The 25,227-nt window shown below is 55.9% G+C and overlaps 2 protein-coding genes across 20 annotated transcripts in view; both read right to left on the bottom strand.

The window, feature by feature from the left end:
• Positions 1-948: 948 nt before the first annotated feature.
• ITGA2B (integrin subunit alpha 2b) lies at positions 949-13,171 on the bottom strand. 7 transcript variants are annotated; one of them, NM_001082065.1, is given in 30 exon segments: positions 949-1,165; positions 2,077-2,193; positions 2,362-2,463; positions 2,654-2,767; positions 3,092-3,220; positions 3,309-3,461; positions 3,558-3,645; positions 3,753-3,833; positions 4,113-4,192; positions 4,405-4,494; positions 5,116-5,263; positions 5,359-5,426; positions 6,334-6,459; positions 6,604-6,755; positions 6,845-6,900; positions 6,982-7,086; positions 7,171-7,216; positions 7,444-7,626; positions 8,791-9,002; positions 9,170-9,222; positions 9,328-9,381; positions 9,509-9,552; positions 9,675-9,722; positions 9,919-10,047; positions 10,141-10,186; positions 10,264-10,310; positions 10,555-10,720; positions 10,825-10,922; positions 11,014-11,135; positions 12,897-13,116. In NM_001082065.1, coding segments are annotated over 30 exon segments (3,105 nt in total). In that variant the 5' UTR covers positions 13,085-13,116; the 3' UTR covers positions 949-1,105.
• A 4,171-nt stretch (positions 13,172-17,342) lies between these two features.
• The window catches only part of GPATCH8 (G-patch domain containing 8), a 100,106-nt gene continuing 92,221 nt past the window's right edge, over positions 17,343-25,227 (bottom strand). For 12 of the 13 annotated variants that reach the window (XM_008271582.5, XM_070060611.1, XM_008271583.4 and 9 more), the window contains one exon: positions 17,343-23,438. In XM_008271582.5, coding sequence (XP_008269804.1) covers positions 19,556-23,438 — 3,883 coding nt within the window. In that variant the 3' untranslated portion in view covers positions 17,343-19,555. The remainder of the gene's footprint in view (positions 23,439-25,227) is intronic. The other variant, XR_016223581.1, reaches the window with a different exon arrangement.

Here is a 25,227-nt window from a genome sequence, read left to right as displayed (position 1 = left end):
GGCTGGGCATTGTCCGTTGCTCCATCCCAGGACTGGAACTGCACCGGGCATAAGCGCTGATCCACCACATGAACCAACAGGTCCTGAGAAGGACCCTGTTCACCGCCGCTGGGGCGCCAACTCCCACTCCACTCCTCACCCCTTCTCCTCTGCGGGGAAGGAGGAACAGCCACAGGGGTCAGCGAGCGCAACCTGCTCAGCTCGCCCCGGTGTGCCATGGCCTTCCTGGGCTGAGCGCAGAGCCCGCCTCCCTCTGCCCCGCCCCCCCCCCCTTTTTTTAAAGATGTATTTATTATTTATTTGAAAGGCAGGGCGGGGGGAAGGAGAGAGAGAGAATCTTCCATCCACTGGTTCATTTCCTAAATGCCTGCAACGGTCAAGACTGAGCCAGGCTAAATCCAGGAGCCGGGAACTCCATCCGAGTGTCCTGCGTGGGTGGCAGGGATCCAAGCGCTTGAGCCATCACCCGCTGCGTCCCAGGACAAGTGCACAGCGGCGGGCCGCTGGGACCAGAAGTGAAGCCAGGACTCAAACTCAGGCACTCTGCTATGGGTGCAGGTGTCGCAAGCTTCGGCTTGACTGCTGCGCCACAGCAGTGGGTGGGAGGCACGGAGAGCATGGTTTTTTCCTAGGTCTCAGGTCATTTTGATGTTTATCTCTCCAACATCATGAAAAATATTCTGCTTAAAGTCGCCCACCAGGGACCCAGCCTTCCTTCTTTGATGCCTCCCCTAACAGGCACCTCCGTCCCCTCCAGTGGCACCTGTAGGCCCTGCCACTCACTTACTGTCCTGCAACCCCACTGTCTCCTCCCTGACTCCCCAGAGACAGTCAAATGCAGCCTGTGCCCAGACAGGGACCCCTATGCGCACACCTCCACCGACCCCAGTTCCCCGCCCACTCGTTCCTCCGTCCCCTTCTCCTCCCCGATGTCAAGAAGAAGCGGCTCTGTGGGGACTCCGTCTCTTTATTAGGAAGCAGGGATGGGGTGGCCCTGCTCCGTGGGGGAGGGGCAGGGCAGCAGGAGCCCCGAGAACAGCTCCAGCCCACGGGGGGGGGGGGGCAGAGCCAGCAGCAGCGGGAGGAGGCTAGCACAGCTGCCCTGTCACTCCTCATCTTCATCTTCCTCTTCCAGAGGCGGCCGATTCCGCTTGAAGAAGCCCACCTGGGGGTGCACAGGGGCCGGTCCGAGCCTCAGTGGGGAGTGTTATGGACCAGCAGCCACAAGGCCCCCTGCCTGCCCCAGCACGGAGCACAGACCCCGTTGGGCTCACAATACGACCTTCCCCAGCTTGGAGCTGGTGCTTGGAGCACGCGGTGGGCTCTCGCAGCATTTTTGTTTTTTTCTGCCCTGTTTTTTTCTTACACATTGATGTTTGTGTTTCTCTCTGATTCAAGTGCATGGCAACATGTATCTAATCCTTGTGTCGCTGCCCGACTTCCCAGGTTCTAGAGTGGCCCCTGGGTCTCCGGCCTCACTCAGGGGGAAGAACAGACACAGGAGGTGACAGGTTGTGCCGCGTCCTAGGTAGCAGTCAGGACCTCCAGAAAGCAGGACTCCTGCCCTGTGGCTCCTCGAAGGTGTGTGTGTGTGTGTGTGTGTGTTTGCATATGTATGAGGGTGTGTGTATGAGTGTGAGACTGTGTGAGTGTATGTGCAAGAATGCGAGTGTGCGTGTGAATGTGTGTCTGTGAAAGTGTGAGCATGATTATGTGTATCTGAGTCTATGTGTGTGTGTGGTGAGAGTGTTTGTATGTGTGTGAATGTATGTGTGTGTCTGTGAGAGTGTGAGCGTGATGTGTATCTGAGTCTGTGTGTGTGTGTGTGTGTGCTGAGAGTTGTGCGTGTGTGTGGTGAGAGTGTGTGGGTGTGGGTGTGTGTTTGTGTGTGTGTGTCTGTGAAAGTGTGAGTGTGATTCACCTACCTTCCAGGGGTGTGTGCCCTGGGAGAGCCGCTCTGGAGGACACTGCAATAGCGCCGAGGTGGGCCCCTGGGCCAGATCACCCACGTGGGCCCTGCCCCTCCCTGCCTCCCCGTGTGCCCACCCAGGGCCTCCAGCACTCCCCATGCCTCACCTTCCACATGGCCAGGACCAGGAGGATGAGCAGCAGGAGGCCGCCCAGGGCGCCAACCAGCACCCACCAGATTGGAACAGCCTTCTCCTCCAAGACACGGAGCAGCTGGGTCTGCACCTGCGTGCAAGCCAGGCTCTCACCAGACGCACACCTGGAGCCGAGCCACCCGCCTGCCGGCCAGCCCTCAGCGCCGGGAGGCCCCACTCCCATCCTGGCTGGGCGCTGACCCAGGAGACACCGTGGGCGCTGCGTCTCCCTCATCCCCCACCCCCACCCCCCACTGACCAGAGCTTCCCCGCTGGGCAGGCTGAGCGCGGGCACCGCGTAGGGGAGGGAGGAGACGTTGAACCAAGCTTGCGACTGCAGCACAAACTGATCCAGCGGCCTCTGGAGAGGGCGGGGGCGAAAGTCACTCACCACCCCCCCCCCCACAACTTGGTGGCAGGAGTCCAAGTCCCCGCCCCCGCGCCGCAAGGGAAGCCTCTCCCTTGCTCCCGACCCCCCCCCCACCTCACCAGCTCAGTGCTCGCCTCCCGGAGGCCCCGCCCCGAGCCCCGCCCACCCGCGTGCTGCCTACCTCGCGGAGGCTGGACAGCCCCAGCAGGGCCAGCACGGTGACCATGGCCCGCTGCCCGCGCGCCATCTCCTGCAGCTCACATTGCACCACAGTGCAGGGCGCCGAGTCACAGCTCTGAGGGGACGCTTCATCAGTCCCGTCCCTCCTGGCCCCTCACCCCCTCGCCCCAAGGAGCCAACACAGGGCAGGCAGGGGCCTCGGGCAGCCCCGGCCTCCTGGAGATGGCTGGAGCGAATGCTTCCTCCCGCAGCCCTCAGCACCTGGGGGCTTGGAAACCTCGCTTTGGCCTTTCCCCCCCTTTTTCTCAATAGAGTGGGAAACTTAAGAAATGCAAGGGTCCCCCAGCCACCAGCGAGGTCCTTCGTGTTCACTTGGCGTGACCCGCAGAGGCCCACGTCATGGCCCTCCCTCCCCTGCGGAGCCCCGGCGCCCTCTCACCACCAGGACCGGATCCCGAAGCCCCGCGGCCGAGGACGGCTGCGGCTCCAGCAGGTCGGCATGCCTGCGCTCGCGCCGGTACCCCGGGTGCATGGGAGAGGGGCTGGGAGTGGGCAGCCTCCAGTTTATCTGGGGAGGCCAAAAAAGCAGTCAGTACCCCCTACACACACCAGGTGCCCGGGACCCCACCCCAGCTTCGGCTCACCCAGGCGCTCACCTTGAGGGGGTTGGGCGAGGGCTGTGGGGAGCACTGGAGGCCCCCCTGCGGCTCTATGCCCAGGATGTAGAGCAGGTCCGAGGGCTGGGACTGGCCCGGGAGGTGGATGGTCAGGTGGAGACCCCTCACGGTGCCTGGGCCATTGTTGTGGAGCTGGGGTGGTGATGGCCAGGCAGCAGGTGGCTCAGAGCCAGGGCACAGCACCTAGGCCCCTCCCTCCCCAGCTGGGACTCGGCGGGGGCTCCCTACCTCATAGGTGTGCTCCACTTTGAGGTCCAAGCTGTTCTGTTCCTGGTCACCTTCTTCTGCCAGCACCAGGGAGGCTGGAAAGGAGTTCCTACAGGTGCCCAAGCCCCCCAGAGGGTGAGTGATCTCCAGGCTGCAGCCCCTGGGACACCTAACTGCAGCCTTGCCGGCCTCTCCCTTGGGCGCCCTCTCTCTCACCCTCGCAGCTCCACTTGAGCAGCAGCGCGGACCGGCACAGCCAGCAGCACAGCCTCGCTGTTGGGGTTCTGGCTGTTCTTGCTGCAGGGGAGGGGTGAGGAGAAGCGGGTCACCCACACACCGCCCCGTGCCTCCCTGGGCCGGGCCAGGGAGCGCTGACTGCACACAGGGCGTGGCGCGGGAAAGAACTCCTCTAAGGTCCCAGGAGTCAGACGTGAACCTCTGACCCAAGAGAGGAAGGGCGGGGCCTGGCCGGAAGGTGTCTCAGAAGACCCTTCTGTAGGGAAGGAGCCTGAGGGTCTCTGCACTGGGGTCGGACAGGGGAGGGGGTGGCTAGGTGCGCTCCCCGGAGCCGGGTACCTCCTGATCTGCAGCTGGAAGGATACAGACTCGCCAGCATCTTCCAGGTTCCCCACGCTCACCAGCATCGTGATTCCTATCTGGGAGACGGGGAGGGCCCAAGTCACCGCCCCAAAGCCCGCTCTGGGCAGCCCTGCCCTGAATGGGCTCCCAGTGGCCCCCCTCCCAGCTCACCCCGTACCCAGGACACACAGTAGCCAGGGGTGTGAGGCCCGGGATTCTAACCCAGGGCTCTCAGACTCCAAAACCTGGCCCGGGACCCGGCTGCGGCTGTGCCGGGCCGACGCCTTACCCGCGCCTGCTTCATGGGGTTGCCAAGCTCGCACAGCACCGCCTTGGTCTGGTTCTCCTTCCTCTGGTTACAGATGAGTCTCTCCAAGCCCTGGGGGGCGGGGCGGGGCTTAAGCTCCTTTGGAAAGGAGGTGGGGGGGGCACTTGTGTGCCTGGGTGAGCAGGGGCACTGGGGAGGTGGGGGTGGGATTCTGCTTTTGCGTCACTGTCACACTTCTTTTTTTTTTTTTTTAAGTAAATTTTCATTTGGGAAATAATAACCTAAAAATGCATTGCATAGAGAATGACCCCCTTGTTATAAACTACAGCAAAAACCGAAATCAATAGGTGAGGTGCCTTCAGAAAGTCTGTGGGAACATGGAATGCAAAGGTTACGATTATTTATGCCCAGAGCGTTGGAAACCTGCTGCTAGCTTTTTCATACTGCACGTTCTCCATGCACTTTCTTGCAGTGCCCTTTGTACCTCTGTTAGTGACTGTCAATCTTGGAGGAAAAAGACTGGGCACAGGTTCCAGCTACCACTTCGTTTCTGAGACATGTAGGGGTTTTTCGATTGAGTTCTCGAATTTTGTGCCATTAGGGAGCATTCCTCTTCCAAACACCTTATGTGGCCAAGCATACGGGACATGGGAGCTCTTGCAGTGGGATATGGACAGGGTGGAGGCTTCTGCACGTGTCAGGACCTGGCAGTGCCCTAGGGCTGGGCCTCACCTCCATGGTGCTCACTGCCCGCATGTAGTGGGCCCCCAGGGGCAGGTGCACCACCAGCTCTGCCTCGTAGGCCCCCTCCCCGTCGTTGGCCGCGACCATCTGCAGCTCCAGCACATTGTCAGCCCCAATCAGGAGTGGGGAGCCCTTCCTGTGGGGGGGAGGGAGAGGAGTGAAGCCAGGGAGGAGGAGAGGCGGCAGGGGGCCGAGAGGGCCGGGGAGGAGCAGAGTGGGAGGTCCCCTTACAGGCTGGCCGTGAGGTGAAGCTGGGGCACGCACACGTCATCTTCCCCACACTCCAGGATGATGCGGGTCTAGGGGGGCACATTGAGAGGTGTGGGTAACTGGGGTCCTCTGAGGCTTGGGGGCCACACCAGGGTTAGGAATACAACAATGGGCTTGGGATTCTTATCAGGGCTTAGGGAATAAGGGACCAGTGTTGTGGCACAGCAGGTGAAGCTACCACTTGGGATGCCGGCACCCCAGATCACAGCGCTGGTTCAAGTCCCCGCTGGTCCACTTCCAATGCAGCTCCCTGCTAATGCCCCGGAGAAGGCAACAGAAGATGGCCCAAGTGCTTGGTCCCCCCCACCCACATGGGAGACCAGGATGGAGTTCCAGGCTCCTGGCACAGCCCGTTTTCTGTGGCCATTTGGGGGGTGAACCAGTGGATGGAATATCCTTTCTCTCTCTTTCTCTCCCTCTCTCCATCACTCTGCCTTTCAAATAAATAAAGCAAATCTTACAAAAAAAGATCTGAAGCTGAAAAAGTTTGGAGTTGACCTCAAGGTGTAGGGGATATTGGGATTTTCGCTAGCCTCTCTCTGTATATATCATAAACATATAAACATACTCTGCACATACACAAACACTTGAATTATTTGAGAGGCAGAGAGAGAGAGAAACAGGCAGACAGAGCTCCACTGGTTCACTCCCCAAACGCCCACAGCAGCCAGCAAAGCTGAGAATTCAACCTGAGCCTCCCAGGTGGGTGACTTGAGCCACCTTCACTCTCTCCCAGGGTCTGTATTGGCAAAAAGCTGGGATCAGGCACTGGCACTGGGAATTGAACCCAGGCGCTCGGATATGGGATGCAGGCATCTTAACTGGTAAGCCAGATATCGGGGTGACGTCAAGGTCTGGGGGTACACATTATGATTTGGACACTACCCCAACCTAGGCTTTCTGTCAGGGGCCCTGTACCACTCCCACCCGTCCCACCTGCTCCTGCACGTGGGTGTTCCCGTGCAGGACCACGGCAGGGGCCACGCCAGCCTCCTTGGGCTGCAGCGACACGTTGAAGCTGAGCACGATGGGGCTCAGCTTGTCCCGGAAGTCCGCCTCATCCTAGGAGGGAGACAGGAGTCAGGCAATCTCGCTCCATGCACATCCTGCTGATGACCCCTGGACCCACAGCACCCAGCCCAGTGCCCCAGGGCTGGTGAATGCGGTGCACACGCCCAGCCCAGCCGAACCCCTGCCTGTGCGTACGCGAAGGAAGGCCGTGGTGTTGTGGCAGAGGCGGCTCTGCCTCCCGCCCAGGTCCATGCTCAGGGTGGTGCTCGCCTGCTGAGAGCCCAGCAACAGCACTCGCCGGCCCTGGCGGGGCTTCTGGCGGTCCAGCTGCAGCTCAGCCTGCAGGTCTGCAGGACAAGCAGGCCCGGTCAAGACCACCTGGCCAGCCGCGGGGGAGCCTGGGCCCTCCTCCCCCTGCGCCTCCCGAGCCACTCACACAGCCTCTGGGGAATGTTGTGCCCGGTGACCCCCACGCACATCTGGATGTTGAAGCTGCAAAGACGTGAGTGGGTTCAGGGGCGAGGGCCGGCCCAGGGACCACAGGTCCCGGCTGCCGCGCCCGCGCCTCCTCACCAGCTCACGGGGGTGTTGGTCTGGTGCAGGACACAGTTCTTCACAGCAGGGTTCAGCGAATCTTGCACCAGCAGCTGGACATCGGCCATGACCACCGGCTGGGCTCTAGCGGGACAGAGGGGCGCCTGCCGTTGCGGCCCCTTTGGGGTTGGCCTCCTCCCGCACCCCGCCCCCAGAGTCAGCGCTCACCTGTACACAACCACCTTGTCCGCCCCGTAAGCTCCTACCAGCAGGTCTAAACATTGCAGGAGGGGTCGGGATTGGCAGTTAGAGAGGGCATGGGGGCGGCTTCTCATCTCCCTTAGGGCTCCGCACACCACCTCCCCCGCCCCAGGAAGTCTGACCTGCTCCCCTCCACCCCAGGCTTCCCAGCCATACAAAGCGGTCAGAGCCCCCAGTGGGGCGGGCACCAGGTCAGGCCCGGGCCTCCTGGCTGTCTCTCGGCATTTGCAGCAAAGGCACCTGGGTATCCGTTGTCATCGATGTCTGTGGCACCTCTCAGACAGAAGCCAAAGGCAGAGCCCGCGGGGAAGGGGCTGTCCAGGACCTGGGAGGGATGTGGGTTCAGCCCCTCGCTCTGCCCCAGGTACACCAGCACTTGGCCCCGACCGCTCGGACCCCCGTAGGGCGCAGCCACCGCAACATCTGGAAAGGTAACAGGCATGGCTGCTTGTTATTCAACCCCCCCCCCCCCACCAGGGGCACGGCTTCCTGAGCTCCCTCTCTGGGCCGGCCCCGGAGGACCAAGAGAGGGCTGCCCAGTGTGAGGCCGAAGTTGCGGTCAAGTGGGAGAGAGGCTGGTCAGGCAGCACTGTTAGGAAAACAGCACCAGCCTCCACTAACCGCCGAGGAAAAGAGATCAACAAGATTTCATTTAATCCTGAAAATGAGGCATTATTCTACTAATTTTAGATAAAAAGTGTGGGCTCCAGAATATGGAGTAGCTGAAGCTTATTAAATACAGGCCCCCAACTTCCCCTGGGGCCCTGCGCTTCCCCCCCACAGACTCAGGCACACCCACAGGCTCTCACTCACCTTTGAAAGCGCACCTGTTGTCAGAGTGGCACCTCTGAGAACTCTTCGTGTCTGACACGAGCGCGTCTTTGATACGTGCCTTGCACCTGTCTACCCTTTGCCTCCCGATTTTGTTGACAGCATGTTTCCTACGCAGCTCTTTCTTTGAACTGTCTTCACTGATTTCTCTGACCTTGCCATAGGCTGAGCCGGCTTGTCCCACTGCCAGCCCTGGGTGAACCCAGCTCGGGGCACCATGAGCCCCTGACCCCAGTGCCCTGGAGGCTGCCCCGCTGCCTGGCCAGGTGCTGCTCACTCCTCCCAGTCTGCTCAGCACCTGTTTCTAGCTTCCTCCATCCTTGCAGCGCCCAGCCCTTGGCTTCTCACAGGGGACCGCATCTCCTACTTCTCAAAAGGGAAGTGGCCCCACCGTGGGCCACCAGCTCCCTTTACCCTGTTCGTGTTTGACATTGGAACAGGTGTCTCTCTTCACCCGGCACCGGGCTGTGTCCCCCCTGTGCATTACAGGAACCTCTTCTGGCTCCCCTGGCTCCGCCCCTGGTTCCTCTGGCTCCACCCCCTGGTCCCTCTGGCTCCGCCCATGACTCCTCTGGCTCCACCCCCTGCTCCCCATGGCACATTTTCTCCTGTTCAACCCCTTCCATTTTCCTCCACATTGAATTCATCTTTCCTGACTGAAGCCCCTCCTGGCTCCCCCTGCCCTCGGGTCAAGCCCAGGCTTTCTGTTGAGGCTGTTAACCCTCCTGCAGCAAGTGGGGGCTCCTCTCTCCTCACCATTGTAGCCATCCCTGTTGAGGTCGCCCAGGGGCGCGATCGCAGAGCCAAACCGCCCGTAGAGCTGCGTGCCGGTCAGCAGGAGGCTGGGTGCGCCCAGCAGGTGGGGGCCTTGCAGCTGCAGGAACAAGTACACGCGCCCCACCTCGGCCAGCTTGTGGTCTGCCTGGCTCGCCATGAACAGAGGAGCGCCCACCAGTAGGTCATGCCTCCTGCAGGCAGAGGGGTGGTCAGCTGGGGCTGGCTAGTGGCGGCTGGGGGCTAGGGCCAAATCTTGCCCACGCTGGCTCTCAGCTCCTGGGGCGGTCGTGCCCAAGGCAGGGCTGGCAGAGGCAACTGGGGAACCAACGGGGTAGGGGTGGGGCGTCCCCCTCCTCACCCATCCCCGTTGACATCAGTGACCGCCACAGAGTGCCCAAAATACGAAGCCATCTGCAAGGAGACGAGGGCACCTTCGTTTGTACCTCCCAACCCCCCAGATATTCTGTGGTCTTAGTTTCCTGTCTTCAGCCAGTCCCAGCGCGGCCCGGCCCCCACCTGCTCGCCCTGCAGCCGGTGCAGCCTGTAGAAGTAGGAATCCAAAATTTCCACCTGCATGGACAGTGCATGGAGCGTGTTACGTTTGCTCCCCGTGAGAAGGGCAGGAAGTCGGGGCGGGGGGACCGTGAGCCTGAGGACTGGGGACATTGATGCCAGTGGTGTGGTGGAGGGCACTCACCGCTCCCATGGTCCAGCTCCAAGTGGGGGCACCGAGGACATACTCTGGGGGAGAGCCAGGCTCAGCGGGCGGCATCTCTAGAGCCTGCTACCTCCCACCCGCTCCGCGCGCAGCTTCTCCCGGGGCTGGGCTCCCAACCCCGCCACTGAGCAGGTGGACTTCTTACCTGTTGTGCTGAGATCCCCATCGAATTCGCCCACGGCCACCGAGTACCCTGGGGACAAATTAAATCTTAGCAGGAGGTGCTGGGGGCGAGAAAAGAGGGGACTCCGAGGCCACCCAGTCCGAACCCGGCACCGCGCAGAGCCGTCCAGAGGCGGGGCGCTGTAGGCGCTGCGGAGGCTCCCGAGGGGCAGGACGTGGTCGGCGGGGCGGGCGGTGACCCCTGGGGTGCTGGGGCTCCAGATTACCTCGGTAGCCGTCGAAGTACTTTCGGTTGCTGTAGTCGAAGGTGAAGTTCTGATTGGGCACGGTCCACAAGAGGACGCCGGGGCTGTAACTCGAGATGATGTTGGCAATTGGAGCCCGGACCAGGAAACCTAGGGCGCGAGGGGCAGGGAGTGTGGGGGCCCAGACGCCAGGGGTCTCCCGGGGCCGTGAGAGGGGCGGGGGTCGCACCGACTCGCACGTACCTAAGTAATAATAGCCGCCCGGAGCCCCCAGCACCAGCTCTCCTTCCTGAAAGGGAAGCCCTGGAGGTGAGAAGAGCGCCCGGTTCGTGGACTGCCCCCACCATGCTTTTGCCTCCAACTTGCCTGGGTGATCACGGAGCTGAAGCCCGCTTCGCAGGAGCGTAAGTCTCCTAGGGGAGACGGCTCAGTGAACCCGCGGGGGAAGAAGCGAGCCTCCGCGCCTGCAGCGCCGCGGGGCAGTGCGCAAGCGCGAGGGGGCGGGGACAGGGTAATAAGGAGGCGTGGCTGCAGTCGGAGGGGCGGGACCAGGAGCTGGGCAGACGCTAAGGCCAGATTGGAAGCCGGGCTGGCGGAGGTTAGGGGCGGGGCTATGCAGTCTCGAGTGGGCGGAACTAGATGGAGGGTGGCCCTTACTAAGATACATTTTTTCGTAAACGTGGCTCATGGTGTTGCCACGACAGGGCGAGTACTCCGCGCGCCTCCCGCTAGGCAGATGAGCCACGAAGCAGCCGCCGACCGGCGTCTTCTCGGCCTCCGCTGCCTTTTCCAGGACGTTCCATTGCTGCCAGGGGGCGCAGGCCTGGACAGGGCCACGGGAGAGTGGGGAAGGGTGCGAGGCTCGGGCTCCCCCGTCCCCAGCGCATCCCCTCCCCGACCGCCCCGTGCCGGTCTCGGGGCGCCCACCACAATGATGTCATTCCAGCTGACGACCGACGCCCCCAGGCCTTGCCGGGCCCTGAAGGTTTGGAAAAGTTGGGAGCTCGTTTTTCGGTACTCGTCGCCTGGAGGGCACAAGAAGGGGTGGGGCGTTGAGTCCCATCCGGCCGTGAACCTCCCCCTCGCTCCTCCCTTCCACCCTTGCTGGGGACTCACTGAGGTTGAAGGACAGCAGGCTGCACGGGCTGCCCTCGGCCTTCCAGGGGCACAGGAACACGCCGCCCGTCTCCTTTTGGCCGAGGCCCAGGGTCCGCGGGGCGCCCACCACGATGGCCACGCTGCGCGGGAAAGCAGGGTGAGCGCGGCGCGGTGCTGGGAGCGCGCCGGGGCCGTGTAGCCGGCGGGCACCGCATCGCTCTCCTACATGGGACCTCACACTTTATTGTGAGAGAGGGAAATCCCATGCCTAAAGTAACCCAGCGAGTCGGGAGTGAAGCTGGAACTGATCCCACGGTTTGATTTGAACACCGGGGGTTCGGTATCCGTGAGAAAAGTATCGCCTACGCTGTCGGCGTCTCCACCGTCCGACCACCAGCCACCACCAGGGTCTCGCGTGCTCCTGGGAACCAGGTCCCTCCTTGGGAGGGGGTTTGAGTGCTGAGGGAGGCACGCGAAGTGGGGCGGGGGTGCGTGGGAGCGGAGGGTCCCGCCGGGGTAGTTTTACCTGAGCTCTGCCACGTGTCAGTCAGGCAGAACGCCAACCCATGTACTGCACGTATACGGGGCGTTTAGCACGGTCCCAGTCCAACAGGGAGCAAGTTCATTGAGGAAGAACACTTTATTTTTTGGCACCCAGGATGTTTACTACGTAGTGCCCATGGGACCACTAATCGTGGAAAGGAGGGGGAAAGCAGCAGCAACAGGTGTGGAGCTGAGATTCAGACCCAATGTCAGATGGGGGTCAACACCCGGGGGCTGCTCCGCTTCCGATCCAGTTCCCTGCTAACATGCCGGGGAGGGCAGTGGGGCGATGGTCCAGTCCTTGGGCCCTAGCCACCCACATGAGAGACCAGATGGAGTTCCGAGCCCCTGGCTCAGCCCCAGCCCAACCCTTGCGGCCATTTGGGGAGTGAACCAGCAGATGGAGGACTTCTGTCTGTCTCTCCCTCTCTCTCCTTGCTGGTCTACCTTTCAAGTAAATATATATTTTTAAAAAGAGTTGAACCAAGAGGGTGGACCCTTACCCCTTGCCCCCCAAACAGTTTTCACTGATCATTGAATGGGGACCACCTCAGGAAGGGGACAATGTCCACTAGGACAAGTAGCCCAGGGTAACACAGGTATAAAAAGGAGGAGCCAGGTAGGCAGGCACTGTGGCATAGCAGGTAGAGCCACTGCCTGCAATGCCAGCATCCCAAATGGCTGTCGGTTTGTCCTGGCTGCTCTACTGATCCAGCTCCCTGCTAATGGCCTGGGAAAAGTATCAGAAGCTGGCCAAAGTGTTTGGGTCCCTGCCACCCACACAGGAGACCTGGAAGAAGCTCCTGGCTCCTGGCGCAGCTCTGGCCACTGCAGCCACTTTTGGGGAGGGAACTTAGTGGATGGAAGATTGTTCTCTCCCCTTTCTGTAACTCTTCAAAATAAACAAACAAAAATCCTAACAAAAGGGGGGGGCAGGACTCTAACCTTGGTAGTCAGATTCCAAAGCCTGATCAATTCAACCATTAATGACCGATTGCTTCTTTTCAAATTGCTAATAACTGTGATGGGGATAAGAGAAATGGAGCCGAAAAGAAGGCCGGATAGACAGTTTTATAACTGGCAGACCAGCTCAGGACATGTGCTCTTTTCTGTATCCCAGCAGGATGATCCTCCGGGCAAAGCCAGGCACGCGCTTTGGGCCTCCCTTTGTTTCTGCTGTGGCCTCAACGCCCACCTCCCCACCGGTGTTCCTCCCCCTCACACCTGGGCCAGCTGTGCCCAGCAGACCCCAGAATTCACCTTGTTCAACTGCTCTCATCCACAGGGAACTTGAGTAGTGATGTGCATGTGTGGGGGGCCCTTCTCTCCCCAGCATCCAAATATCCCCCAGGGCTCACCTTCCATGGCTGTCCTTGTAGAAGTCCAGTGAAAACCCAAAGTGGCTGCCATTGAGGCCCGTATAGATGGTGAGCTGCACTGGGTCCAGGTTCAAGGCCCAGGCTGGAGGTCCAGCACCTGGACCCAAGAGCAGCAGGGCCCATTCCAGAAACCAGAAGGCAGGCAGTGGACCCAAGGCTCTGGCCATCTTCCTTCTCCCACAACCTCCTAGGCAGGAATGGGTCAGCTCCTTCGTCTTCCCTCCAGTTCTCACCACAGGAAGTCTTTTCTTATCAAACTGGAACCCAGCGTAACTTGCTCAACAGTAGGCAAAGGGCTGGCCCTGGACCCGGACGGTGTCTGGCGTTGCCAGGAAGGGGGTGAGGCCCTCCAAGGGGTGGATGCGCATGGCCAGAAGTCACATCTCCTGCCTTTCCCAGGAGCAGCTGCTCACCACGTCCCCCCGATCCTGCCTCTCAGCTGTCTCCCGATCCTTCACCCCAGCTCCACTACCTCCATGCTCGGCCACGCCATCCTCACTTGGTGCCCGAGAGTCCAGGTGTGGACTGATTGTTCCTACAACGCCACAGGTCCACCCTGGCCTGCAGTCCTCCAGCTCCTCCCTCGCCCCATCGAGCTGGCTGCATCGCGGTGGCGCTTTGTAACTCGGCCAGGATGGGGGCAGGAACCCGGAAGCTGCTGCCCCTTGATAAGACCTGAGGCTGCCCTTTTGGGATAAGGCCCTCGCCCACTTCCTCCTTCCAGGGCCTTTGGCAGCCTGTCATGCTTATTGGTGCAGAAGCTTCCTCACTCTTCTATCTTGGGCCAAGTCTTCGTGTGGCCACAGCAGTGCAGCCAGTGCTGGTACAGAGATGGCGAAAGGATCTGGCCTAGCAAAGCGATGGGCATAGAGTGGAGTCACCCCAGGGTGTTCTGGCTAACGAGCTCTGAGATTTTCGCACCAGCTATCAGTTGAAGGCGGGTCCTCACCCCTTGCATGATGGAGCTCTCATCCAACCAATCAAAACTCGAGTCTGGTTGGGGTCACTGCCTCTAGGAAGGCTCCCCCAACTCCGCAGACTAGCACCCTGGGCTACTGTCCCCAGGTCTGCTCATTGCCCTGTGCAGCAACTCCCTGAGAGCAAGGTTTCTTTCTGCAGCCCCAAGGCCCAGCCGAGAGCCAGCTGCTGGACTGCGCGGAGGCGTGCGCTAAGGATAGGAGAGGCAAACACAGCGGCAGATGAGTGGAACACGAAGGCACGTTCCCTGGGCAGGAGGAGTGCCAAGTCTCCCTGGCACTGCATGTCTTCCCCGAAGTGCACTGAGGAGATTCCGGAGGGCACCAGCGGGAGGAGGGCCCGGCTGCACCCTCCTTTTGGAGTTCCCTGCTCAGACTGCACTGGCGCCGTACTCTGCTTGACTACCCCGAGCCATCTGGAGTCACTTAAGCTCCTCCCTTCTCGTACTTCACCATCTCAGCTCAGTTAAAAATATGACCCCTGGGGCCGGCGCTGTGGTGCAGTAGGTTAATCCTCCGCCTGCGGCACTGGCATCCCATATGGGCGCCAGTTCTAGTCCCGGCTGCTCCTCTTCCCATCCAGCTCTCTGCTGTGGCCTGGGAAAGCAGAAGATGGCCCAACTCCTTGGGCCCCTGCACCCGCATGGGAGACTGGGAAGCTCCTGGCTTTGGATTGGCGGAGCTCTGGCCATTGTGGCCATTTGGGGAGTGAAACAACAGAAAGAAGACCTTTGTCTCTACCTCTCACTGTCTGTAACTCTACCTCTCGAACAAATAAATCTTAAAAAAAAAAAAAAAAAAAGTATGATCCCTTAAGGCTAAAAGCTTCTTGGACTTCAGTCTGGGCCTTCTTCGCTGATGAATTCCCAGTGCCAAGTTCACGGCAGACATGTAATACATCTGCTAGAAAGCTTAGCCTAGTCCTCTACTTAGTGTCAACTAAGTGGCTACCGTATCACTGGTGTATTCCATGAAGCCCCACATGGATATAATAAACACTTACTCTAAAACACTCAGTAGGTCAGATAAAGATGACCATGAAGGGTTCTTAGCAAACTCAGTCCAGAGGGAGTGAAGACATGCACACACAAAAACACAGCAGAGGGACAGTGAAACACGCCTTGGAATAGATACAGGCCATGAACATAACTTCTATCAATGGATCCACCTAACAATCCTATGGAGTGGGTACCGTATATTGTGTTTATTTTATAAACACAAAAACTGTGGCACAAGAATTTCAGGTAAATTGCAAAGCAAGATTCAAACACAGGCTGTACTTGAACCCATGTTCACGTTCCGTTTTGCCTGACCAAGAAGGAGTCTTAGGCATAGGGAATGACATAGGCGGAGAGCACCGAAAACCCCACAGAGGTAAATTATGAGGAGAGCAGCAGCTGATTCAGCACAGAGCCCTTCCAGGCGGAGACAGGGCACAGCAGTGCAAAGGCAGGCTGGGGCCAAAGCCCTGGATGTCCTTGAGTGCCACATTCGGGAATTGATGGGAATCAAAGAAGAAAATCCAGGAGCATCCGTGCTCCAATCTGCAAGACAGCACCGGACGCCCGTGGACGTGACTGCAACTCTCTGGGTTGAAGTTGGTGAGGCTACACGTGGGACTCGGAGGCAAGCAGAGAGCGCCAAGATTAGAGGGAGGTGCCAAAGGTAATTAGAAACTTCGGTGCCTCGCTGGTTGTTTCCCAACCCAAACTGGGAAACACAGGTGGAGGGGCTCAGATCTGGGACAAGGGAGAAGCTGCCTTCCCACCTCAAGTTGGGTTCACCTCCCTCTGAGTGGCAAAGGAGTGCTGACACACAGCTACTAATTTTCACAGGCCAACAGCCAGACCCCTAGAATTCGTCAATGAACTCATAGTTCTGCTAATGTTTCACTCAGTTAGCAATTAACGAGCCTCTACTATGTGCACTGGTCATGTGGAGGCTACAGACATTGTAAATAATTTAATGCTTCCTTGCTAAATCCTGAGGGGTAATCCTCAGCTAATATTCTACTTTGTACCCGACTTTCTTAAACGTGTAGTCCTAATGTTTACTATATATTCAACTCTATGCTAAGATACCCTAAAGGGGTAAAAAGCAGCACAAGCAGCAGGCTGAGCCCTCAGAGCTCACAATTTCACTGGCAGGCAATGAATGCAAATGAATTACACGGACTATGAAGTCAGTAAACGCACATGGACCACGAAATCACATCCCAGTCCCCAACGGCCCTCACGGCTGAAGAGGGAACGCGTCCGTGTCTCAAGCTGAGGCGGCTGAGGCCTTGTCAAGCAAAGCAGCTGCACCCAACTTCACACAGCACTGCTGCACAGGCCGGTCTGCCTCCTTCTCGTCACCTTCGGCGCGCTCAGAAAATCACTTTCGTTTTCTAACATCTTTTCTTTCCGGGCAGAGACTTTTGTTATTTTAGGAAAACAGGCAGATCTGAGCACCCACTGCTAGGTTCAGGGTGAACAGCTTCTTCAGTGGCGGGTGAACACAGCTGCACCAGGGTGGAAAAGAGCTATTGCACAACTCCTCAAACAAGGAGAAGAAACTGGTTTGTCACTGCACAGTAGCTTTCCACGCTAGATTTCCCCCTGAATGTTTTGTAATTTTTTTGATATGGAAGAGTGGGGGTCTCTACCTTCTAACAATTAAGGCACAGGTGCCCAGACACTGCAGTAACATTAAAGGGCTGAAGACAGTAATTTAAACCTGGTATACAGAACTACATTCAGAGGGCAAAGGTCAGGTAGAGTCCATGTAATATCACTGCCCTCAAACTAACCCAAAATCCTAAAAATTGAAGCCAGAAATTCCAAACCCATTTAGCACCTACATGCCACGTATTCTACTACAGATTTATATATACAAATTTATATATAAAATGTATATTTTATGTTTATAATGGGAAACTTATATAGATTTATTTATATACAATGGGGGAAAAAAAGGATCTAGAAGAAAATTTTTATGGGAAAGGCTCCAAGACATCAAGGGATGACAGAAATCTAACTACTGTTACTTCTCCCCAACATACATCTTTCCCCTTTTCTTGGGCAGTCTGAGCTCTCAGGATTGTAATTCCAAACATCTCAAACTAGTTCACAAAAATCCATCCCTTGACCACTTCAAACAAGACGTTGCTTGTGGAATGGGCATTCAGCCTAGGGTTATATATGCGTTTGCTTCTGAACTCTCGCTCCTGTGGCTTCCTGCGAACGCAGACTCCGGGAGGCAGCTGTGGTAGCTCAATTGGTTTCTGCCACCCATGTGGGGGACCTGGATTGAGTTCCTGGCTCCTGGCTTTGGCCCTGGCCCATCCTGGGGAGTAAACCAGCAAATGGGAGCTGTCTCCGCCCCACACCATAAAAGGTATTCTTCACCCACAGCTCCAACCCCTCCCACCTTGAGTGGATGGGCAACAATCATGACAGACTCTAAGTTTCCACAAATCATTGGTTTATTAGAAAGTTCCTTTCCCTCATTTTACAGCATATATATCTCTATCGTATGTGATAAAGTTAAATACAATCTGTTATGCTTGTAAGTAAGGATAGGTTATTTTGTTTGTTTTTTAAATCACTATTCTCAAAGTTAAAGAAAACTGCCCCCAGGAAGGCAGAGAGGCGGCCAGAGTACGGCTCAATCTACAAGCTAATGGGAAGCAGCATGGAAATGTTAATACTGTATTATTTAAATATTTACATGGGCTAAAAGAAAAGAAAATGAGTCCCTTCACTTCAAACAGATGATTTCATTTTCCCAGTGCTAGTTATCCAAAAAGTGATGCTTCTGATTCATACAAGGAGCACCGAACAGGTAGGAGGCAGCGCAGTCCAGAGCCTTGTCTGCTCATAGACTCTAAACCTTTTTTTTTTTTTTTTTAATTTTGGGAATTTGAGAAGAAAGGCAGGAACACAGAGCCTTGGCCCAGGTAAGTCTGTTGCCTGTCCTGTCAGTTGACCCCCAGCCAATTCTAGCCACAGGAATACGTGGGGAAACGCCCAAGAGGGAAGCATCGGCTACACCAAGGCTAGGGGAACTGCCACACGAGCAACTCTGCGTCAGCGTCAGTCAGGGCTGAGCTGGGATGGAAGGCAGGAAGAGGGGAGAGGGGCTCAGATGAAATTCCTCTTGTCAAAGTCATGGGAGAAAAGAAGAAGAAGAAAAAAAAGGAAGCTTTACTGCTCAAACTGAGCTAGGCAGAAGGCATGGAATATGAAGCAAAAGAATCTTAAGTCTGTACACGTGCTCATCTCCCAACAACGGAGCCCCGCCAGCCCCCAAGCTACTTCAGTTTCTGGCCAACCCAAAAGGCACATGAAAAAAAGTCAGGGGGGCTAAGTACTAGGAAGGCAAATGCCGCCTGAGCGAGGTGCCCAGGGTAACTTGGGAATCTTCCCAGCTAATCACTCAATCTCTTCCTCCTCCTCTGTGGGGTCCACCTGTCTCTCAACAAAGCATGAGGAAGACTGTCCCAACCGAACACCCTCACACTCCCAGCTGAATGCCGACTGTTAGTTCAAAATCCCAGGACTGAGGACACCACTTACTTACTAGAAGACTTAACATTTTGCCCTAGCAAAAAGTTTTAGCATTTTTATAGTTCGTAACTTCAAAAAATACATGAGCTTGATAAAATATACATGCTTAGTCATTTTTGCATCTAGCAGAAAACAAATACTTTATTTTTGTTTTCATTTTATAACCTTTAAAGTTTCTTAATCCAACTAGGGCAAACATATTTACACAAAGCCACCAGAACAAGGATCACTTAAAGAGCTGAATGTAAAAAATATTGCAGTATACTACAAATATGGAACCTTTTTTATATGAGCTACAAAAAGCAGCATTTATGTTTATAGAGTTCAGTGCAATTTTTACATTAAAAATCCTATAAATTAAGAAGGAAACATCAACACAACAGAAGAAAATATCCCCTTCAGACACGCACGCTCCTCTCAGGAAGCACACGGGTGACTCTATGTTCCGCACAGCTTCTATTCATGATAGGATCTTCTTTCCTGGGATATGCAGATGCCTCTTCTGGGATGAGGGACATGAGGACAGCAGTGCCCAATGTGTGGCTCTGTTTTGTGGGATGTGGACCGACTGCAGCCTGAGTTGCATCTGGTTCTAGGACAGACTCCCTTTCCACCTCACCTGGGACAACGCCAGGTCTCCAAGGGCTGGTCAAAGCCAGAGGGACAGCGTGGTCTTCCTTGTGGCACTGAGAAAGCAAGACCAGATGGACCCATGACAAGTGCTTTGGTGACAACCCACCAGAGAAAAAGGAGGGATAATGCTTTTAAAATTTATAGGAGGGAAGAGTAGAGAATAAAGAGTAGAGGGAGGAGGGGACGACCTAAACTTGACAGTCTGGAGATGCCGCAGAGGGGTGGGTAGCACTTACGGGTGTTCCCTTGCTTAGAAACACAGGAGAGTGAGGGACAAATAGGAAGGAGGAAAGGAAAAAAATTTCCCTGATAGTAAACCCAAAGCAAACCTCAAATCTAAACCCATCCCTGCAAGCCAAAACTCGATTCTTTGGCTCTCAGACACTGCCCATTCCAGCTTCCACTTGCTGGTATCAATGGCTCAACACCCCCACAGGAAGATTTACCCATCACCTTCCCTAGGCTCCCACCCTCCAACTCATGTGCCATGGCTGGGGGGGTGTTGCAGGTCTTGACCTGAGAAGATGGGGTGAAGTAGTGGGTGAAGGTGGAGGGCAGTGGCCGCTGCTGCAGCAGGCCGTGGGGCAAGCAGCGTGGGGTAGAGGGCAGCATGTGGGACAGGGTGGAAGGTGAAGGGCCCAGGATGGATGGCAGAGGCAGGAATGATGTGGATGGGATGGCTAGCGAGAAAGGTGGCAGGGTGACCAGGGATGATTGAGTGAGTGAGGTGGGACAAGGAAATGGGGGTCAGGTGGGGCTGGGGAATATGATGCACTTGGGCAAGAGGCTGGGGGTGCGGGTGGGGGTGAATGCCAATGGCGGCGGCCGCTGCTGCAGCATGATGCTGCAGGATGGCATGCTGGACAGTCGTGATGGAGGTGGCGGAGGCGGAGGCTGGCTGCTGGATGTGGATAGGCTGCAGGGCTGGTGTGGCCGGGGCCAGGGCTGCTGAGGCGGGAAAGGCCTTCACTTGCTTGGCCAGAAGCTGCTGCTGGATGTGCTGCTGCGCGGCCTGCTGGAGCTTGCTGTACTTCTCCATCTCCTCGGGGGTGAAGGTGATGGGCTGGCTCTCCAGGGGGGCCAACGAAGCGTCCTCCGCCCCGTCTGTGGACTCCATACCAGGTTCCCCGCTGGGAAGGGCGTAACCAGGTAAGTGGTCAAGGTCTGGCGTGATAGGCAGCAAGCTGGCTTCCACAGGGCCTGGGTGACTACTGCTATCCAGGGCCTCGAGGGCGTCCCCGTCACTGGGGTCAGGGAGGTAGTTATGGGAAATGGCTGGGTTCCCAGGGTAGCAGTCAGAGTGTGGTGGGGTACCGAGCAGAGCCACAGGGTGACCAGCAGTAGCGTCTTCTGGCTTTGGCTCTTCTTGGGGTTGGTCTGATAAGGGACCAGCTGCTTCCTCTGAGGGGAACTGATGCCCAAATGCGGCATCACTATTCCCTGGGGGCCCCTCTTCTGTCTCTGACTGTTCTTGCTCTTCCCCCCTTTCCGAGCCAGCCTCTTCACATTTCTTGTTGGGCTTTCGGTTAGCTGGGAGCTTCCCTATCAGTGGAAGGACAGGCTTACTGCCGAGAGATGGGGGGAGTTTGGGTCCAAAGTAACCCTGAGGGGGGTCCTTGAGCTTAAGCCCAGCTTTATTAGGGGTGACCAGCACCTCCTCACTCACACTGGGTTTCCTCTCCACTCTCTTTGACTGGATCTTCTCTAGAAGCAGTTTGGCAGTGACAGAATTCTTGTCTTCAGGGCTACAGTCACTTTCTGATCCCCTTCCTGGGTCCGTGTTGCTGTTCTGAGAGGGTGGGCCTGTCCCCTTACTGTCATCTCCTCTGCCATCGTCCTTCTTCCCAGGACCTTCTCCTCGGCCTGATCGGAAATAGTGGGGGGACTGGGAACGGTAGATCTTAGAGCGAATGAAGTCCCGACGCCCAGAACGCCTCTCCTCGGGGCTCTCGTGACCCCACGATCCCTTTCTGGAGCCTGATCTCTGTGAAGGGCTCCTGGTGCTGCGGCTGCGGTCCCGGCTATAGCTCCGGCTCCGCTGCCAGCTATGGGCTGTAGTGCTGCGGCTTCTCCGCTTGCTCCGACTGCGACTACAACTGCTGCTGCGGCTGCGGCCCCGGGATCTCGAGCGCTCCCGGGTATGACTCCGAGACCGGCTTCGGGATTGGCTGCAACTGAGGCTATAGTCATCAGAGGAGGAATATTTATGTCGCTTGGACCGGTGCTTGGAGCTGGCATAGTCTGAGTCATCCGAGTCATGGGAGCGCTTGGAGTGCCTTCGTGATCGGTCACTATAGTCACTATAGCTGTCATCAGAGTAACTGCGCTGTCTACTGTAGCAGCTCTGGTCGGAAGAGGCATCTGAGCTACTGGAGTAGGAACGCCGAGAGGAACGGTGTGACGAATGGTGCCGGCCAGATCGGGAGCAGCTGCGGGAATGTTCACTGCCCGAATCTTCCTCTTCCTCCTCCTCCTCACTGTACTGGGACGGAGACTTCTGGTGTAGGCGGTGTGATGAAGCATTATCACTATCCTCATCCCCACTACTGGGTCGGCTCCGATGGCTAGACCGACTGCTCCGTTTGGGGCCAGCTCTTCGCTGGCAGGATGCAGCTGGAGGTTCACCTTTGTGTTTCCTCCCACCATGATCCTGGGAGCTGCTACCACCTGCACCGTCATCCTTCTTGCCACTGCTCCCTTCGTCAGCCGGGAGGGCTCTCCGTTGGGAATCATCTTGTGCTCGCCGCCGTCTTCTTGGCGGTGCAGGGCTGCCACTCCCAGGGGGTTCTGGTTTGGGTCCTCGCTCAGAATCAGCTGTGGCTGATGACTTATTCTTCTTTCGTTTTCGCTTCTTGCGCTTCTTAGACTTCTCCCCAGACTCTGCCTTAGAGCTTTTCTCTTCTGCGTCAGTCTTATGTTTCCGTTTGTGTTTGCTCGATTTTTTGTGCTTCTTTTTCTTTTTGTGTCGGTGAGACTTCCCAGATCGTTCTTTCTTGCTGGGGAGGCTTCTCCCTGTGTCTTCTGGCTCGGACCCATGGCTGCCCCCAGGCTCCTGCTTGCTCAGGCTGCTACAGGCAGATCCTGATACAGGTGCATCCATTCTGCCTCCCGAGGAATGCAGCACATTCTCGCACCCTTCCCCGCTTTTATTTGGTTCACCAGGATCAAGACCTTCCAGATGGTCCTTTGAGGAGCCTCCACTATCCTTTGGTTTTTCTGTCCCTTTAGCTCTGGTATCTTTGTTCCGTGAAAGTTTAAAGTCAAAGTACAAAGGGTTACAGCTGTATGAGACGGATGGCTCCGCCTTGGTGAAAATCAGTAGTTCTGACGGCCACTGGAGGGCAGTGCTTTCATCTTTGCTCAAAACAGGGAAGAAGGGACCAGTGGGATGCTTGGGCCCCTCCTGACTTTCTTTCCCTGCTGGGGTGGCCTGAGAAGTTTCTTTAGAAGGGTTAGACTCACACAGTTGGTTCTCTGAAGTCTTCCGACTCTGGCTCTCCCCACTCTGCTCACTCACATCACTTCCCGAGGCCGTCTTTGTCTCCACTTTGCTCCCGGGCTCTGAGGGGGCAGTTGCACCGACTTCCTTCTGCTGCTCGGAGACTTCGCTAACTGTCTTTTCTGCTCCTTGGCTGGCTGCCACCTTGACGCAGCCTTTAGGTTTGGGAGAACTGCTTTTTTTGCTCTCCAGGGAATTCTTTGGGCGTGGACTATTTTCACCTTCCATTTGCTCACTGGCTCTCATAAACAGTAGGAAGGGAAAATTAGGTTTCACTTTGCAGTGTGCTGGGGGGATGTAGTGGTAATACTCTGGCTCTGTAGCCCCGGCTCCTTCTTCCCGCTTCATTTTTTTTAACTTGGATAACGTTGAGGCTAGGGATCCCCCATCCTGAGGCTCTTCATCCTCTTTCTTACCATCAAGATTACTGCTGCCATCAGAGTCTCCCACCTTCTGTGGCCCTTGGTCAGAACCCTTGTCATCTGTTTTTGCTCCGTCTTCAGAGGTCCCTTCCTCTGCATGGTCCTTGAAAACGGATGCTATTGATTCCAGTTTGACAGGAGCCTTCTTGGCAAAAGAAAACGACACTCCTAATTTTTGCAATGGGGTCCCCAGATTATTCTTAATGCCAAAGCTGATGCCTTGGGAGGCTAACCCAGTAGCCTGTGCTAGTCCAGTGGTGTTAGTGATTTGCACGGCAGTGAAGGGGCCTCCTTTATCGGTGGAGAATTCAGATCCCGGGCCACTGGCAGCAGTGGTACTAAAGCCACTGTTTGCAGCTGATTCATCCTTATCATCATCTCCTCCTTCTTCATCTACAGCCACTGTGGTGGGTCTGAACATGGGACCACTTCCAGGTGCACTACATAATGGTTTAGAAAAGTGAAAAACAAAAAAGGTTCAGGAGTACATTTCATATCTCTTAGTTTCTACTATTCATTAGGGTGGTTACTCTCTGGCCCTGTGCTAATGGACAGAACTTTCTTGGTAGAGGTTAGAAAAAGTCTCAATCTGAAAACCTAGCCAGTTATTGTTGTTTCTTCTTAAGCTGCTTAAACTACAAAAAGTAAAGTGTATCTCACAACTCAAATACCTCTTCACCACCATCGGGGGTAGTCTACCTTCAACTCTTTTCATCTGATTTCTTTTTATGTGTTTGAAAGGCAGAGGGACAGCGATAGACAGACAGACAGATCTTTCATCCACTGGTTCACACCCCAAATGCCCACAATGGTCAGGGCTGGGCCAAGTTGAAGCCAGGAGCCTACAGCTGTATCTGGGTCTTCCAAGTTCTAAGTACTGGGATCCAGGTACTTTAGTGATCATCTGCTACCGGCCCTGGATGTCCAGTCGCAGGAAGCTGGACTGGAAGTGGAATAGTCGGGATTCATATCTGGCCCTCCAATATGGGATACAGGTGTCCCAGGCAGTGGCTTAACCCACTGATTCCCAACCCCTAATTTCATCTCTTACTTTATCATCCTATCCAGCAGTATGCTATCAGAGTATAGGTTTGCATCTGTTCATCATCCTATCCAGCAGATTGCTATCGAAGTATGGCTTTCCGTCTGTTCACAGAGGTTATATTTCATTCAGCTAGAGAAAAAAAATCAAATTTCCCATGTGCTTTCAAATTTTTTTTAAAAAATAAGCTGTTTTTGAATTAAATGTCAAGACCTCTCTGTGCTACTCTATGGCAACCTGTGGTCAGTATGTCTGTCTTAGAAACTAAAAGTCTGGGCTGGCATTGTGGGTAATGGGTAAACCCATTGCCTGCAATGCCAGCATCCTATATAGGTGCAGGTTTGAGACCTGGCTGCTCCACTTCCAATCTAGCTCATTGCTAATGTGCCTGGAAAAGCAGTGGAAGATGGCCCAAATACTTGGGCCCCTACAACTCACATGGGAAACCCAGGTGGAGTTCTAGGCTCCTGGCTTCAGCCTGGCCCAGTCCTGGCTGTTGTAGTCATTTGGGGAGTGAACCAGTAGGCGGAAGACTTCTTTCTCTGTCTCTCCTTCTCTCTCTGTAATTCTGTCTTTCAAATAAGGAAATAAATAAGGGACCGGCTCTGTGGCACAGCAGGTTGAAGCCCCAGCCTGCAGCACTGGCATCCCATATAGGCTCTGGTTTGAGTCCTGGCTGCTCGACTTCTGATACAGCTCCCTTCTAATGTACCTGGGAAAGCAGTGGAGGATGGTTCAAGTCCTTGGGCCCTGCACCCACATAGGAGACCTGAAGGAGGCTCCTGGCTTCTGGCTTCACATTGGCTCAGCTCCAGCCATAGTGACCACTTGGGGAGTGAACCAGTAGATAGAAGACCTCTCTCTCTGTCTCTCTCTGTAACTCTGTCTTTCAAATAAACAAAATAAATCTTCACAAAAAAACCTATTTATAAAAAAAAAAGCTACTTGATTAGCTCAGTTTAAAAAAAAGAAATAAATAATATTAAAGAAACTAAAAATAAATAAATAAATAAACAATCTAAAAAAAAAAGAAAGTAAAGAAAAATTACCTATCTTATCTGAAATATTTAGTGTGTGGACTATACTTTTTTTTTTTTGACAGGCAGAGTGGACAGTGAGAGAGAGAGACAGAGAGAAAGGTCTTCCTTTGCCGTTGGTTCACCCTCCAATGGCCGCCGCGGCTGGTG

This window comes from Oryctolagus cuniculus, chromosome 17 (genome assembly GCF_051225735.1).
Source record: "Oryctolagus cuniculus isolate XC-2025 breed Fujian yellow rabbit chromosome 17, ASM5122573v1, whole genome shotgun sequence".
NCBI lineage: Eukaryota > Metazoa > Chordata > Mammalia > Lagomorpha > Leporidae > Oryctolagus > Oryctolagus cuniculus.
This window is presented reverse-complemented; position numbering and strand designations above follow the sequence as displayed.

Excerpts from the sequence above, each read along its gene's own strand:
- ITGA2B (XM_070059904.2), bottom strand. The coding sequence starts at position 13,084 with ATGGCCAGAGCCTTGGGTCCACTGCCTGCCTTCTGGTTTCTGGAATGG. Across the intron at positions 9,723-9,918 it reads GTACTTCGACGGCTACCGAG|GGTACTCGGTGGCCGTGGGC; the intron begins GTAATCTGGAGC and ends ATTTGTCCCCAG. Across the intron at positions 2,768-3,091 it reads TTCGGGATCCGGTCCTGGTG|AGCTGTGACTCGGCGCCCTG; the intron begins GTGAGAGGGCGC and ends GCGTCCCCTCAG.